The 15,563-nt window shown below is 46.0% G+C and overlaps 1 protein-coding gene across 5 annotated transcripts; it reads right to left on the bottom strand.

Moving 5' to 3' along the window:
• Positions 1-1,111: 1,111 nt before the first annotated feature.
• sec23a (Sec23 homolog A, coat complex II component) lies at positions 1,112-15,151 on the bottom strand. Of its 5 annotated transcripts, none has more exons than XM_027274748.1 (20): positions 15,029-15,151; positions 13,640-13,906; positions 13,494-13,551; positions 13,306-13,416; positions 12,826-13,062; positions 11,882-11,955; positions 11,562-11,706; positions 11,316-11,474; positions 11,097-11,212; positions 9,836-9,959; positions 9,669-9,749; positions 8,972-9,061; positions 3,449-3,555; positions 2,897-3,050; positions 2,713-2,790; positions 2,412-2,573; positions 2,238-2,324; positions 1,964-2,119; positions 1,794-1,859; positions 1,112-1,704 (listed from the first exon to the last, which is right to left on the bottom strand). In XM_027274748.1, exons 2-20 carry the CDS (start codon positions 13,858-13,860, stop codon positions 1,615-1,617), a joined length of 2,316 nt encoding a protein of 771 aa, XP_027130549.1. In that variant the 5' UTR covers positions 13,861-13,906; positions 15,029-15,151; the 3' UTR covers positions 1,112-1,614. The 5 variants fall into 5 exon arrangements, with proteins under 5 accessions (XP_027130549.1, XP_027130548.1, XP_019109618.1 ...); XM_027274747.1 differs by having other exon boundaries at positions 13,640-13,892; positions 15,029-15,126; XM_019254073.2 differs by having other exon boundaries at positions 13,306-13,392; positions 13,640-13,892; positions 15,029-15,125.
• Between the last annotated feature and the right edge of the window lie 412 nt (positions 15,152-15,563).

Raw genomic sequence — 15,563 nt, 5'->3', positions numbered from 1 at the left:
AAAGCAACATTATCCAAAACCAGCAAACCAGCAAAACCTCTATTGACATCAACAATTGCTCAATTTCCCCCTCCCCACAGGTTAAGAGTCTGGGTGTCATCCTCGACAGCACACTCTCTTTTCAGTCTCACATCAACAACATCACCCAGTCCGCCTATTTCCACCTACGCAACAATAAACCGCCTCCGTCCCTGCCTGACACCTCATACCACTGCCATTCTGGTTCATAGCCTCGTCACCTCCCACCTGGACTACTGCAAGTCCCTCCTCCTTGGCCTCACCCACAAATCTCTCCATAAGCTCCAACTGGTCCAGAACTCAGCTGCCCACATCATCACCAGAACTCCTTCCATCCACCACATCACTCCTGTCCTGCAGCAGCTCCACTGGCTCTCGGTCAAATCACGCATCAACTACAAAATCCTTCTGCTCACATTCAAAGCCATTCATAACCTCACACCACCATATCTCTCAGATCCTCTCCATGTTGCTGCTCCCCCTCGCTCCCTCAGATCTTCCTCCTCCATTCACCTGACTGTCCACTCCGCCCGTCTCACCGCCAGAGGGAGCAGAGCTTTCAGCCGCTCTCACAATTAAAGTCTGCACTTAAAACCCACCTGTTTAAAATGGCCTTTTCTATCTGATTCAATTTCACTGTCCTATTTTAACCTGTTTTTAATGTTGTATTCTTGTAATTTGATATACCTTTATGGTTCTTTTTGTTTGTTTCTGTTATTTGCTGTCTACTCTCATTTATTGTAAGGTGTCCTTGGGTGACAGAAAGGCAACTATGTAATAAAAAGTATTATTATTATTATAAGTGTGTGTGTGTGTGTTTTTATAGCAAGTGAAATAATTTTCACCTTAACTCCGTAACATTAACATATTGATAAAACTTGATTATAACAGATTAATTATCTGTTTGTTAACTAAAATCTTGTTTTGAGTCCACCATGTCGTCAAGCGTTACATTCTTCTCTAAACACGGAGCCCAAAGTCAGTGCAGCATCAACAGATTTAAACAGTTTATGATGATCAGGTTGATTTCAAAATAACATGTCATCAGTGTTTCCTCTGTTAACATTCATGTTGGAAAAAGGACAGCAGAGCGTGAACTTCAAAGCGAGTTTTATTAGAAACACGAGAACAAAGATGAAAAATGAAAACAGACTTTTAGTGTTCGATGGCTTCAAAATGTCAACACATTCAGATTTTAAACTTATGAAGAATTTCTCTGTTCAGCCAACGTCACAGGTTAGACACCTCATCTGTTAATCTGGATCAATCAGAATGCTCCCCTGTATTGCATCACTTCCTGCTTTAAATAGGCGAATCACATAGATGCCTTTATTGGGAAGAAACAGCAGGGACTTCTAAATGTATAATGACTTAAAAACACGTTCGGCTGTGATGTCACACGTCATGTGATAATCTGAACATTGTGTTGGATGTTTAACATGCATCTACTACTGTTTGGCTGATAATGAGAGGAGACAGAAACACAGCGATGTGACAGGCTGTTGGTCGGTTGGTTGACTGGATGTCATGAAAACAGGCAGCAAATGCAAAATAAAATAATGAACTGAACGAGGACAGGTGAGGGGACAGGTGAGGTCATGCGGCGCTGGAGACGGCGAGTTTCTTCAGGTGGTCCATGAACACCTGCAGGCTGACGTCGTCTGTCAGGATCGGGGCTCCAGACTCCTGCAGACAGTTTCAAAAGTTATAATCACAGACACGCCTGAAGATCACATCTGAAGGTCACATGTGAAGGTCAAAGGTCAAAGTCTCACCTGACCCCAGGCATACATGTTGTTGTGGGTCTGGGAGGGGTTCACTTTGGAGAGCAGGAAGCGAGCCTGGAAAACATCAACTCAGTGTATTTGTAATCTTAAACTTGTGTAGTATTTATACGCAAGTACTCCTCCCACAGCGGTGCACAGGTGTATGTTGGCGCCCTCACCTGGCTGCCCCCGTGCTCTGTGTCGATGTATCTGGGCATGGGGAAGCGAGTGTGCAACAGCTCTTGAGCGTCGTCCACCGGAGCCTGAAGAAGATGTCTGAAGTTCTCGTACTCAGCCATCTCCTGATAACCAGCCTTCCTCCACTGAGCCACCGTCTGACGGACAGACAAGGCATTAACGAGGTGCAGAGGAGGACATCGATTAGTGACAGAGACGCTAAAATAGCCACCACTGATGTGAAACACCTGGAGACACTGCTTAACTATTGCTCACCTCTCCGTGGTAGATGAGGATCTGGAAGAACGTGTCCATCAACAGGATTCGGTCTGGCAGGATGCTGCTGCTGTCCAACAGGACCGGCTACAACAGACAGACAGACAGACAGACAGACAGACAATCAAGGGTGTGTACAGGTGTGTGTACAAGTGTATTCAGGTGTGTATTTACCTCAGGTGGACCGTTGAATGAATAAGCATAGAGCACAGGCTGGATCATGATGAGAGCCTGAGTCAGGTCCTGTCTGTTGAACTGATGTCTGTAATATGAACTCTCATCTGGACTGTTGTTGAACACCTGCAAGAATGGAGAGCGCCGCAGGTGGAACATGAACTGGAAAACAAAATAAGACACACACAGGTCAGACAGGTGACGGGTCAGAGACAGGTAATGGGTCAGACAGATGACAGGTCAAGTGAAACATTAATACAGGTCAAACAGGTACAGCAGAGCATTATGGGATGTAGATCACCTGAGGGTAGAGGGAGAAGGTCTCAGAGAACCTGAAGGAGTTTGGATCATCTTTATGATAATCTCCAAACTTCTGACACTGAAAAGAAACAACAAGAACAAGACGCCATTTTGAATTTCTAGAACAAGACTCCATTTTGAATTTCTAGAACCGGACGCCATTTTGTATTTTGAAGAATCTGTACCAGTCTGATGAGCTGTCTGTCCAACCATCGGAGGACATCAGGACCCTCCTCAGTCTCCGCCCGGTACACTGCTAGCCTCGCCATCAAGATGGCCGCTGCCTCTTGATCAAAGGATGCTGCGATGCTCTGAATCTGAGTCTGAGCGTCCGCCCAGCTGGAGAGAGAGACAGAGAGAGAGACAGACAGAGAGAGACAGAGAGAGAGAGCGAGCGAGAGAGAGAGCGAGAGAGAGAGACAAAGACAGAGAGAGACAGACAGAGAGAGACAGAGAGAGAGAGACAGACAGAGAGAGAGACAGAGACAGACAGAGAGAGACAGAGAGACAGACAGAGAGAGAGCGAGAGAGAGAGACAAAGACAGAGAGAGAGACAGACAGAGAGACAGACAGAGAGAGAGAGAGAGAGAGAGACAGACAGAGAGAGACAGAGGGATAGACACACACACAGAGAGATAGAGACAGACAGAGAGACAGACAGAGAGAGAGAGAGAGGAAGTTTGTAAGTATACAAGCAACCAAGTGTCCACATCTGTAGAGTGATAGTGTTGTCGTACTTTCTGGCCGTGGTGGTAACTCTAATGCGTCTCTGTCCTGATGAATGTTGGTACTGAGTGACGAACTGGATTGCCCCACGGCCGCCCTGAGGGATCGGAGCATTATGCTGCAACGCAAACAGAGGAAAAGAGATTCAACATCTGGAGACATCTGAAGACATCTCTGATCATCTTGTTTTTACCTTTTCCGTTTCATCTATACTTTTATATTCTCGATTTTATTTAGTGCTGAACTTTGGAACTTTATTTTGAAAGGTGCTATAAAAATAAAGTATTTTTTATGTTCATTATTTATAGCATCATTGGCACACAGCACTCTGCTCTCTGATTGGCTGCTTCACACCTGAACCCGACCTGAGCTCCTCAGTGGTCTGAGCTTCAATAGCAACAGGGTGATGATGATTACACACCTGTACACCTGTTATTATCTGAGTCAGTGTGTGTGTGACACACACACATACAGGATATTGGATGTTCAAGTAGTGTTGACATTACAGATAACTGTGCGTGTGTCCTCTCATTATCATCACAGCAGGTGACTGACAGGTGCACCATGGCAACGCTGCCTCTGGAGAGACACACACACACACAGACACACACAGCAGGACACGCCTTGTGCAGTCTATCCTCTGTCTTCAGAGTCTGACGGTCTTAGATCAGTTGTAAAGGATTACGTTAAAGATTAAATGGTTGCCCATGCTGACCACAGACCAGTCTTGGGTCTGCTCTGACCTTTGACCTCTGACCTTTGCTTTATTTGTCTGCTGTTAACCTCACAGAGGAGAAAGACGTGATGTGACATAGTCCTGTTCTACATGTTTCCACCTGATGAAGAAGCTCTTCAGTGACTCCATCCTGACAGATCCTGGGTCAGGATGCAGAGCAGGGGAACTTTTAGGGGGGCCAGAATCTAATGAAGACCCAGGATCCTCCACTGGAAACAAAACAAACTGATGGTGTGTTCAGGTTCAGTCATCTCACCACCGACTCATCAAACCTAAACTGACTGAGGTCCAACCAACCAGCTCTGCAGGATCTACTGTTTCTATCAGAGACATCTGGTGTCTCTGATCCAGTCTGAAGAAACCACACGGAGGACTGGTCAGAACCGAGGCATCAACTAAGAGTCACAACAAAAGCAAGGCAACATGAAGCCAAGGTACAGGCACAAGATAAGACAGTAAAGACAGTAAAGTGACAGTGAAGACAGTAAAGTGACAGTGAAGACAGTTTCTACTGTAAAGGATATCTGTGGATGATGACATACTGAATCGTCCTCGCTGTGACTCATCATACATGTGATGACTGAGGTCCAATCAGCTGTTCAGACTGAAAGCTTGTGGATTTACAGTGTTTATATGACAGACTCTGCTCGGCTGTGGACCTCACATTGAACAACATGGAGGACATTTGGACTCGTTTCTAACAATTAATCTTTTTTTTGAGAAAAAAAAACTTTTTGACGTACAAGTTGCTCAGTTGTCATGGAGACTGCTATCCAGTGAGATTATTCTGTCATGTCATGTGACCACACGTAATGACTTTGTGTTTGTAGAGGAAACTGAACACATTTGGGCTGTGGCTGGTTCTGGTTCAGATCTCATGTAAAAGTGTCCTCAGATGTCCTGACTGATCTTTGATGTAACTTTTAACATACTTCCTGTCCTGTGAGTCCATCTGAAGATGGTGGATGCTCTGAGGAGACTGTACGCCACCCTGATGGTCCTGTCAGGCGTGGCCTCTGTCTTTGGGAACCTCCTCCTCCTGCTGGTGCTCCTCCTCAACAAGGAGCTCCGGACCGACACACTGGGCCTCACCCTGAGCTTCAGCCTCAGCGACCTGGCCCTCGGACTCTCCACCATCCCCTTCGGAGCCTACAACAGCCTGGCCTGGCCCTCCTGCTGTCCCAGCGAGGGCACCTTCTGTCAGGGCAGTGGCTTCATCTTCCTCTTTCTGCAGACCTCTTCCATTCATTCACTCACCTGGGCCACCATCAACAAGTTCATAGAGATCTGCTTTGCCCTCAGCTACAGCAGCATCTGGACGGCCAGGCGGAGCAGGGCGGTGTTGGTCCTGGTCTGGTTGTTTTGCCTTGTGAATGCCGCCCTGCCCCTGCTGGGGTTCGGCAGCTATGTCTACAGTGAGTCGCGATTCCTTTGCTGCCCGAGCTTCACCCCAGACAACAGGTACTTTGTGGTGCTGTGGATGTTGGTGGGCATCGTGGCGCCGATCCTCACTATGTGCTCTCTGTATGGATACATTGTCTACGTGGCCAGGAAACAGGCCAGGAGAGGAACGTTCATGTGCAACGAGCTGCACTGCTACTATGTTCCTGCCAACACTTACCTGAGGAGCTCCATCGTGATGGTTGCAACCTCAGGTGAGTTCATGCTCGTTTGTGATTGGTCACCGACACAACCTACCAGGTCCACCCTGTCTTCAAACTTGAGCTGGGAGTATAGATCAGTTCCTTCATACATCAGGCTGGATTTCAGCATTTTGTCTCTAAAACGACTTTTAAATGAAACAGTCCACGGCAACCTTCCTGCTCCATCTTTAAAAGAAAATAAAGGATTCACCTTTACTTGAACAGATTTTAAAACCACAAAGTATAGATGAGTCGGACACTTGTTTGTGGACTCTGCTTAAGATTTGACACCAACTCTTTCTAGTTCTTCTAACATCGTTTCATTTAACTCATGAATAGTCCAAGTGTCAGACTGGTGTTTAACTCATCTATGATGGTCAACATCCATTGGTTCACTGCTTCTGGTCCTAAACTTTCTGGTTTTCAGGGTGGACAGAGATGTTTTCAGGAGTGTACTTTCATACCGTCAATAGCCAGTTGTTTTGAAAAGCTTGTAAAGTGTGGTCAGAAGAGCATCCTGCCTGTTCAGTACTGTGCACAGGAGCAATTTCTTCCACAGACTATTAGAAGTTTATTTATTCTGTTATCCTCTTTGTGTTTGCTAACCAGGCTGACTCTGAGGTTGCTTCTGTGGCTGGCTTTACTTGTTTGTAGCTATTAATTGTTACAGCACCAGCTTTATTTAATAATTTACTGAAGTCTCTCTAACCGCAGAGGACAGGAGAACATACAGCAGATGATACAGCCAGAAATGGTTGTGAAAGCTTGATTAAAAGATCACAGTTTATACTTTAATATGATGATCAGTCTGCAAACATTGTGGAAAGGAAGGCTGCTTTCTGTGTGGAAAGAACACTCATAAAACTGTACAGTAAAATCATACATGCACCTTGAGTCACTCTGAGGATTAGCTGCCATGTTGACTCACTGTCATTACTGTCATTATGGTGACAGCAATGTCATAAAAACAAGGAGGGTCAAAGGTCACCACAGTGAGTGGACACAACATAAACCAGACTACAGGATCATGTTCTGACCATCAACTCTGATCCTGAGTCACTTTGGTGGACTGGACCTGATGTGACAACACCCTTGAGCCTCAGCTACCATTCTTAGGTTCTCAGGCCTGTACAGGTAGTCTTCAGACTGCACAGGTAGTCTTTAGACTGTACAGGTAGTCTTTAGACTGTACAGGTAGTCTTCAGACTGTACAGGTAGTCTTCAGACTGTACAGGTAGTCTTCAGACTGTACAGGTAGTTCTATTCCTCTGCTGGTTTGCTGTCTTTTCATTGGTTCTGATGTGCTGACAGTTTCCTGCCTGTTTGTCAGTGTGTTTGGTGGTGTGCTGGCTGCCCTACATCTCAGTGTGCCTGTACGAGACATTCAGTGGTCAGCAGAGTCCTGCTGTGACATCTGCCCTCTCTGCCTGGCTGGTTCTGACCAGCGCTGCTCTGAACCCGTGGATCACCTGTTTGACGCAGACGTAAGTAAAAGGGGTGCAATGATACACAAAATTCACAGTTCGGTTCAGTTCAATACTTTAGTGTCACGGTTCAATATTTTTTTGATTCCAGAAAGAGAAATTTCCATGCCTTTTTTAACTAATTTGTTTCAACTCAAAAGTACAGTTTTTAAATTAAATTAAATTTATCTGGTGCAGCTATACCTGCCTTATTTTCGGCTGTGTATAATTAGAAGTTAGAACCATACAAAACAAAAACAGCACCTTGTAAAAATAATAAAATAAATGCATCTGATAAATCACCCATCTTCTGTGGTGCATTCTTAGCAGCAGGCATCAATTTACACAGAGCACCTCAAGCAGGCGGAAGCCAGGCACAGAAAAAGCAAAGAGAATCAAAATAAAATACTCTGTTCAAACTGCCGGTCTTAAAAACAGACAAAAGCAAAACTAATCAACTATGTAGCATATTTACACATGTAGAAGCATGTTTAGAAGAAGCAAGTAAACCGAAGTCTGGCGGGCTAAACGCTCGCTTCTAAAACGCTCCCAGTGGGGTTTGAAGTCGCGTGCAGGACGGACTAAAATCGTGGCCAAACGCGCCGTGCCAGAGACGTGTGCAGTGGGGTTAAGGCGGAGTGGTCGAGTGCAGATCCACTGCGCTTTCAGCACAGAGCACATCGTCAGAAGTTCATAAAATAAATATAAAATTGCGTACCAAACCAAGACCACTGTATCGAACGGTTCAATACAGATACATGTATTGTTGCACCCCTAGTAAGTAAGATTCTGCAAAGGCTCAAACAAACTTTAAGCGCAGCCTTCATACACTAAAGTCAGATCAGCTGGAACATAACTTTTGACTCTCCATGTGTCTCCAGCAGGTACAGGGCGGCAGTACGTCGGAGCATCAGCAGGTTTGTTCTGCTGTGTTCTGGGACACGTCAGGAGGCCCCACTCCAGAGCTCCGCCCTCCACCTGGACACAGCCAATCGCATCAGCACGACAACAACAACTGTGGCAGCAACACGCCCGTCATCATCACCAAAAACACCAACACCGCCATGACATCAGCATGGTCATACTGCATTGTGGGTAATATAGATCTGACTCTCAGTTTTAAACGTTCATGTTTACTCACATACCTTCACACACTTAGTCAACAACTGCCTGACCTTTGACATCTAGTGCCACCATCAGGTCAGAGTTGTCACTACTAACACAGTTCATGACAGGAAAATAGCTGAACTGTGTCTGATCATCAAGTACTCTGGACAAACTGTGAGGAGACTCGGGGGCAGACCCATATTCAAGCTTCAGAACCGGACATGTGGTATGTATGGGAACTGTCACAGGCTGATGGCAGTGCTGAAACATGCCAACATTTGTAACCAGCAGTGAGCAGAGCCAAGGATTTAACATGAGAGGAGAGTTTCAGAGAAGAGTAGGACCTCTGATTGTTTAAAAAGAAATAACATAATAATATTAATAAATACTGTCAATGGACTGTGTGTTTCTTTTCTTGTGTGGCAGCACATTTTCTTCACCTCAGCCACTAAAGCTCTGAAAGCTGGTGCTTTTATTGTGTTGAGCTGATGCTTGTATTCTACTTCCCTATGTGCTATCTGCCTCCCTCTGCTGGTTCAGAGTGATCGGACCTGTTCGTTTGTTTAGCAGGTCAGGTGTTCGTACCTGGTTGACCACCTCAAAGTAAAGAGCCAGCGTGGTGGTCGGATCCAAACCGCAGATCTTCCACTGACAAGTTCCTCCTGTTCCAATCTCCTGTAACACAGACACACACACATTATTATTATTATTATTATTATTATTATTATTAGTAGTAGTAGTAGTAGTAGTAGTAGTGGTAGTGGTAGTGGTAGTGGTAGTAGTGGTAGTAGTAGTAGTAGTAGTAGTGGTAGTAGTAGTGGTAGTGGTGGTAGTGGTAGTGGTAGTAGTGGTAGTAGTAGTAGTGGTAGTGGTAGTAGTAGTGGTAGTAGTGGTAGTAGTAGTGGTAGTAGTGGTAGTGGTAGTGGTAGTGGTGGTAGTGGTAGTAGTAGTAGTAGTAGTAGTAGTAGTGGTAGTGGTGGTAGTGGTAGTGGTAGTAGTGGTAGTAGTGGTAGTGGTAGTAGTAGTAGTATTATCACATGAACAGGACTCAATGAATTAATATTCAGCCATAATAATGATGTGCCATATTCATGAAGAACAGCAGTGTGGTTCAAGCTGCTGTGTCATCAAATCAAAATCAAATCAAATCAGATTTTATTTGTATAGCTCAAAGTCACAAAGTACATTTGCCTCGGAGGGCTTTACAATCTGTACAGGGAGTGTCATGTGTTCTCAATATAAAAGCATAGATAAATAGATCAGCCGCGTGTGTGTTACATACGTTCTCAGACACACATGGTCCTTTAGCACTCAGAGACACACAGGGTCCGATTGCTCCCGACACTTTGATTTCTCTGGATGTCTGAAACACAAGCACACCTGTTAGCGCCCTCTACTGGACAAACACATCTTTGACTCTGATCTGATGAAGGTCAGCTGTCATCATACCTTGACCTCCAGCGTGGCAGCGAAGGCCATCTTGAATGATCCCTGGACGTCTTTGGTAAAAACTCTTTGGAAGGTTTGTTTGAACAGAGACGTGTTGAAGGAATCAGCCATCACCATGTAACCTCTGCAAACGGAGACCAGAACCTCAGGTCACAGAACCACAGGTCACAGAACCTCAGGTCACAGAACCACAGGTCACAGAACCACAGGTCACAGAACCACAGGAGAGACCAGAACCTCAGGTCACAGAACCACAGGTCACAGAACCATGTGAACAGCTGTGCTTCTCTCTGTTTTTAACATCACTTCCAGATGACCTCAGTTTATAAATATCCGAGTTAAACGAGGTCACTTCCTGTCATTGATCAACAGATGATCTTTAAAGTCCTGCAGCTTGTGGTCCGTTCTTTAATTCCCAGGATCGCCTCTAACCGTTAGTGTTAGCATATCATAGGTTTGTGTAATCTGTAAGTGGTTAGTGTTGCTTAGCGTTAGCTTCTAATGCAGAACTCTCAGAGAAACTGTAAGCGGCAGAGTGGAGTTACTGTGAGGCTTCGATCTGTGAAGCATGGACTAAAGGGCTCCTTACTTTGTTATCAGAATTAGAATCAATTTATTGACAAGTAGGTGTGCAAATACAACGGATTTGACTTGGTGTAGTTGGTGCAGAATAAACATTAAGTAAAAAATATTAAAAAATCTAGAAAGATAAAAATATAAACAATATACATACAATATGGTGCGGCAGCTGTGGTGCAAGCTGATGTGCAAGTATATGACAGTGTATGACAGCATAGTTCACACTATATTCACAGAATATTATAAATGTGCAAATAAACAACAGGATGAAGTCCCAAATAAATAGAGACTGTGCATTATTGTAACGCAGAAAGTCTGAAGATGCTACGTTAATGTAGCATGTCGGTCTGGGTAGGCAAGAGGGGGAGAGTCGGTGTCAAGGGGGGCTCCGGGCCTTGTCGATAAGGCTGGTAGCGGATGGGAAGAAACTGTTCTTGTGGCGTGAGGTTCTGGTTCTGATGGACCGCAGCCTCCTGCCAGAGGGGAGTGTCTCAAAGAGTTTGTGACCAGGGTGGGAGGGATCAGCCACAATGTTTCCTGGAAGCGTTTTTTTTTTAATTTTTTTATGAGATTCTTCACCTCAGTTTAAATATGCAGACACACTATTAATGAATTCATCTCAATCATCTGTTTGCCCTGATACACTGTGTGTGTGTGTGTATGTGTTATGTATTGTGTGTACCCGGTGTAGTTGGCGCAGCACTTCATCTCCAGCAGTCCGGTCTGGTCAAGAGCGCAGGCGTAGATGTCGATGATGTGACCGTTCGTGGACGCTCTGTTAGCGAGAGACTCATAGTGCTACACACACACATACGCACACACACACACACGCACACAAGTGATGTCAGAACCTGTGATGACTTGTGAGTCTGTGTTCTTATTTCAGGACCTCTCGTGTCACCTTGGTGGCTTTCTTCATGAACTTGGCATTGTCCTTCTCCAGGTCATGCCACGATCTGATGGGGGTCTTCAGTTCATCTCCCACCACCATGCCAGGGCCTTGCGTCGCTGGGCCGCCGATAAACGTCATGATACGAGCGCCCGTGTTTGGGAAAGTGCACTGTGGGTAAAAATAGAGCTTTGTTTGTTGAGCATGATGTTCAGGTGACCGTGAAAGGTAAACATAGCTGATTTAAAAAGCTCTCACCTCCAGCAAACCCACAGCAATCGACATGGCCACACCCAGCGAGCGCAGAGGTCTCTTCCCCTGGGTGACGGGCCACGGGTCACGCTGCAGCTCCCCCAGCAGGTCCGTCAGGTTCATGTCGATCTTCTGCACCGGCTGCAGGAACCTGAAATTCACAACATACCCCAGAACCTGTACCTGACTCTCAGAGAACACTTCCTTTGAATTATTTCACGTCTGAACACTCTGCACCTCCTCACGTTCTTTTTATTTGAACGCGTAGGAGGTAGAACCGGGTCACACTGCAGTGTCTCCTGCAGTCGACTGTAATAATCTGTTACCTGTTGGACAGAGGCGGGGCAGTCTGTGGACCTCGGCCCTGAGTGGCTGAAGGTTTGGTCAGACCGAGCATCTCCTGCAAATCACAAACAAGCCACAACTTAGAACGGGACAAGTCAGAGAGACAGTTAGCTAACCATCCATCCATCCATCAATCCAACATTCATCCAACCATCCAACATCCATCCATCCATCCATCCAACATCCATCCATCCATCCATCCATCCATCCAACATCAATCCAACATCCATCCATCCAACATCCATCCATCCAATATCAATCCAACATCCATCCATCCATCCATCCATCCATCCATCCATCCAACATCAATCCAACATCCATCTAACATCAATCCAACATCCATCCATCCATCCATCCATCCAACATCAATCCAACATCAATCCATCAATCCAACATCCATCTAACATCCATCCATCATCCATCCATCCAACATCCATCCATCCATCCATCCAACATCCATCCATCCAACATCTATCCAACATCTATCCAACATCCATCCAACATCTATCCATCCAACATCAATCCAACATCAATCCATCAATCCAACATCCATCTAACATCCATCCATCATCCATCCAACATCTATCCAACATCCATCCAACATCTATCCAACATCCATCCATCCAACATCCATCCATCCATCCATCCAACATCTATCCAACATCCATCCATCCAACATCTATCCAACATCCATCCAACATCTATCCATCCAACATCCATCCAACATCTATCCATCCAACATAAATCCAACATCCATCCATCCATGCATGAACACTCAGGGTGCTGTGCTGGATTCTGGTGGATGTGGGGTACTTTGTTTAGACACCTGACTCTGTACCTGGACAGGTGTGTGGTGGACTAGTTACTGTGTTAATGAGCACTAACTAGTTCCCTGCAGGGTTAGTTGGACGTGGAAAGTAGACACCTGTAGCTGTTTGGCGTTGAGGTCTTTGGTCCCTCTGAAGACATAACTCTTGGAGATCCCCTCGCAGCCGAGCTCGTGAACCTGAACCATCCGGCCGAAGGTGATGAGTCCGACAAGCGCGGTGGGAGGCAGCAGAGACAGAGACATCTGCAGGGACTCCTTCAGAGCCTGCAGGTCCTCGTCCTCCATACAGGTGTCCACCACATACAGGAAGACCAGCGGCATCTGAGGACCACGCTGAGGACAGAGAGAGGTTACACAACACAGCCTGTACCTGTCTGTGGGTCTGTACCTGTCTGTGTGTCTGTACCTGTCTGTGATGTCTGTGGGTCTGTACCTGTCTGTGATGTCTGTGGGTCTGTACCTGTCTGTGTGTCTGTACCTGTCTGTGATGTCTGTGGGTCTGTACCCGTCTGTGTGTCTGTACCCGTCTATGTGTCTTTACCCGTCTGTGTGTCTGTACCTGTCTGTGGGTCTCACCTGAACAACATACTCGATGGTGGAGAACTGAGGCAGCAGCTCAGCTGGTTGGTTGACTTCAGAGATTCCAGCATACGAAGGAGGAAACTGAGAGAACACACACACATGACTCTTCTATGTTTGTGAGGACAAATGGCTCCTTAACAGACTAACCAACAGCTGATGGATTTCAGAATAAAAGTCAGAACCTGGTTCCTCTGGTAGCAGAAGTTACAGGCCCACAGCTTGGCTCTGTAGTCCACTTGGCTGAAAAACACAGACAGGTGGAGGTCAGACAGGCCGGTGTTAGACAGGAAGGTGTTGTGACGTCACACAGCTGGGCAGTGATGCATACCACAGCGGGTTGAGCACAGCGCGGCAGGTGGCCCGACTGCACAGAACCGGTTCATACTGGATGGGCGGCAGGTCGGGTCGCTCTCTCAGCGGGGTGAAGAGAGACGCCACCGGAACCACCATCCGGGTCGCCTCGAGCCGGCTGGACGGCCACACGTTCCAGCTGAAGCGCACGCCGTCACGCTCCTCGTTCTGAGCGATGTACTCTGGGAAGGTAGCCATGGCAACGCCGGGAGTCGGGAGGGGGTCGGACACTGTCAGGTAAGAGCTGATCAATGACAGGATGAGTCAGGTGATCAAAGACAGGATGAGTCAGGTGATCAAAGACAGGTGAGTAAAATCAGTGTGTTTTTAGTTCACAGAGAGAGAAAACATGATAGGTAAGTGCAGTACCTCAGTGTGTACTCGTTACAGTACTGCAGTAGAAGTACCTCAGTGTGTACTCGTTACAGTACTGCAGTAGAAGTACCTCAGTGTGTACTCGTTACAGTACTGCAGTAGAAGTACCTCAGTGTGTACTCGTTACAGTACTGCAGTAGAAGTACCTCAGTGTGTACTCGTTACAGTACTGCAGTAGAAGTACCTCAGTGTGTACTCGTTACAGTACTGCAGTAGAAGTACCTCAGTGTGTACTCGTTACAGTACTGCAGTAGAAGTACCTCAGTGTGTACTCGTTACAGTACTGCAGTAGAAGTACCTCAGTGTGTACTCGTTACAGTACTGCAGTAGAAGTACCTCAGTGTGTACTCGTTACAGTACTGCAGTAGAAGTACCTCAGTGTGTACTCGTTACAGTACTGCAGTAGAAGTACCTCAGTGTGTACTCGTTACAGTACTGCAGTAGAAGTACCTCAGTGTGTACTCGTTACAGTACTGCAGTAGAAGTACCTCAGTGTGTACTCGTTACAGTACTGCAGTAGAAGTACCTCAGTGTGTACTCGTTACAGTACTGCAGTAGAAGTACCTCAGGCGTTTATTTCAGTGAATCTATCAGAAAGTTTCAGACTGGATCAGGTAATCGATGAGCTGATAATCGATGAGCTGATAATCGATGAGCTCACATAAAGTTTGTTTACGTCTCGAAAATACTGTGACAGTACGCGGGCTGACGTCAGCACAGGTACAGTAAAAGTGCCACACCTGTACTGCAGTACTGTAACGAGGACACACGGAGGCACCTGAACAGAAACAAAACAAACCAGTTTGAAGTCCACAGTCCTCAGAGCTAGCGGCTAACAGCAGCTAACTGAGCAGTTAAAGTGCCACGTCATGACGTCACACAGGTGACAGGTACGGGATGAAGTGACAGGTGACCTGCCTGAGTCCAGGTGAAGTCTGGAGCTCCGTCAGGTCCAGGTGAGTCTGTGTATGAAGGTAAATGAGTAACTCACCTCCGATGAGCTGCTGCTCTCTGCTGACAACGAAGCAAAACAACATGGCGGCCGGCCGGCGCCACGTCAACACAGAGAGGAGAAACGGGGCGAGGTCTCACTCTGAGCGAGATCCACGAAACACGTCAGAGCTACATAAACAACTACATAAACATTATCATTAACATAAACATTAACCTAACAATTATTAACATAAAGACCAATCATTAACATAAACATTAACATAAAGCACTATTGATTGATTGTTGGATTAACAGGGCGGCTGTGGCTTGGAGGTACAGCAGGTTGTACATTAATCAGGAGATCGGCAGTTCGATCCCCTCCAGCCAACCAGTTGAAGTGTCCCTGGGCAAGATACCAAACCCCAAAGGCTGAACAATCAGTGTGTTAATAAGATATGTACTGTAAAAGAGCTTTGAGTAGTTGGAAGACTAGAAAGGAGATATATAAGTACTGTCCATTTACCATACAGATAGTGGAAGTGTTTTTAATGTTTCATTAGATTTTTATTATTTTTATAAATATTGACTATGCC

This window comes from Larimichthys crocea, chromosome XXIV (assembly GCF_000972845.2).
Source record: "Larimichthys crocea isolate SSNF chromosome XXIV, L_crocea_2.0, whole genome shotgun sequence".
NCBI classification, from domain to species: Eukaryota; Metazoa; Chordata; class Actinopteri; family Sciaenidae; genus Larimichthys; species Larimichthys crocea.
Note: the sequence above shows the minus strand (reverse complement) of the source record. Positions and strands in the feature narration are given on the sequence as shown.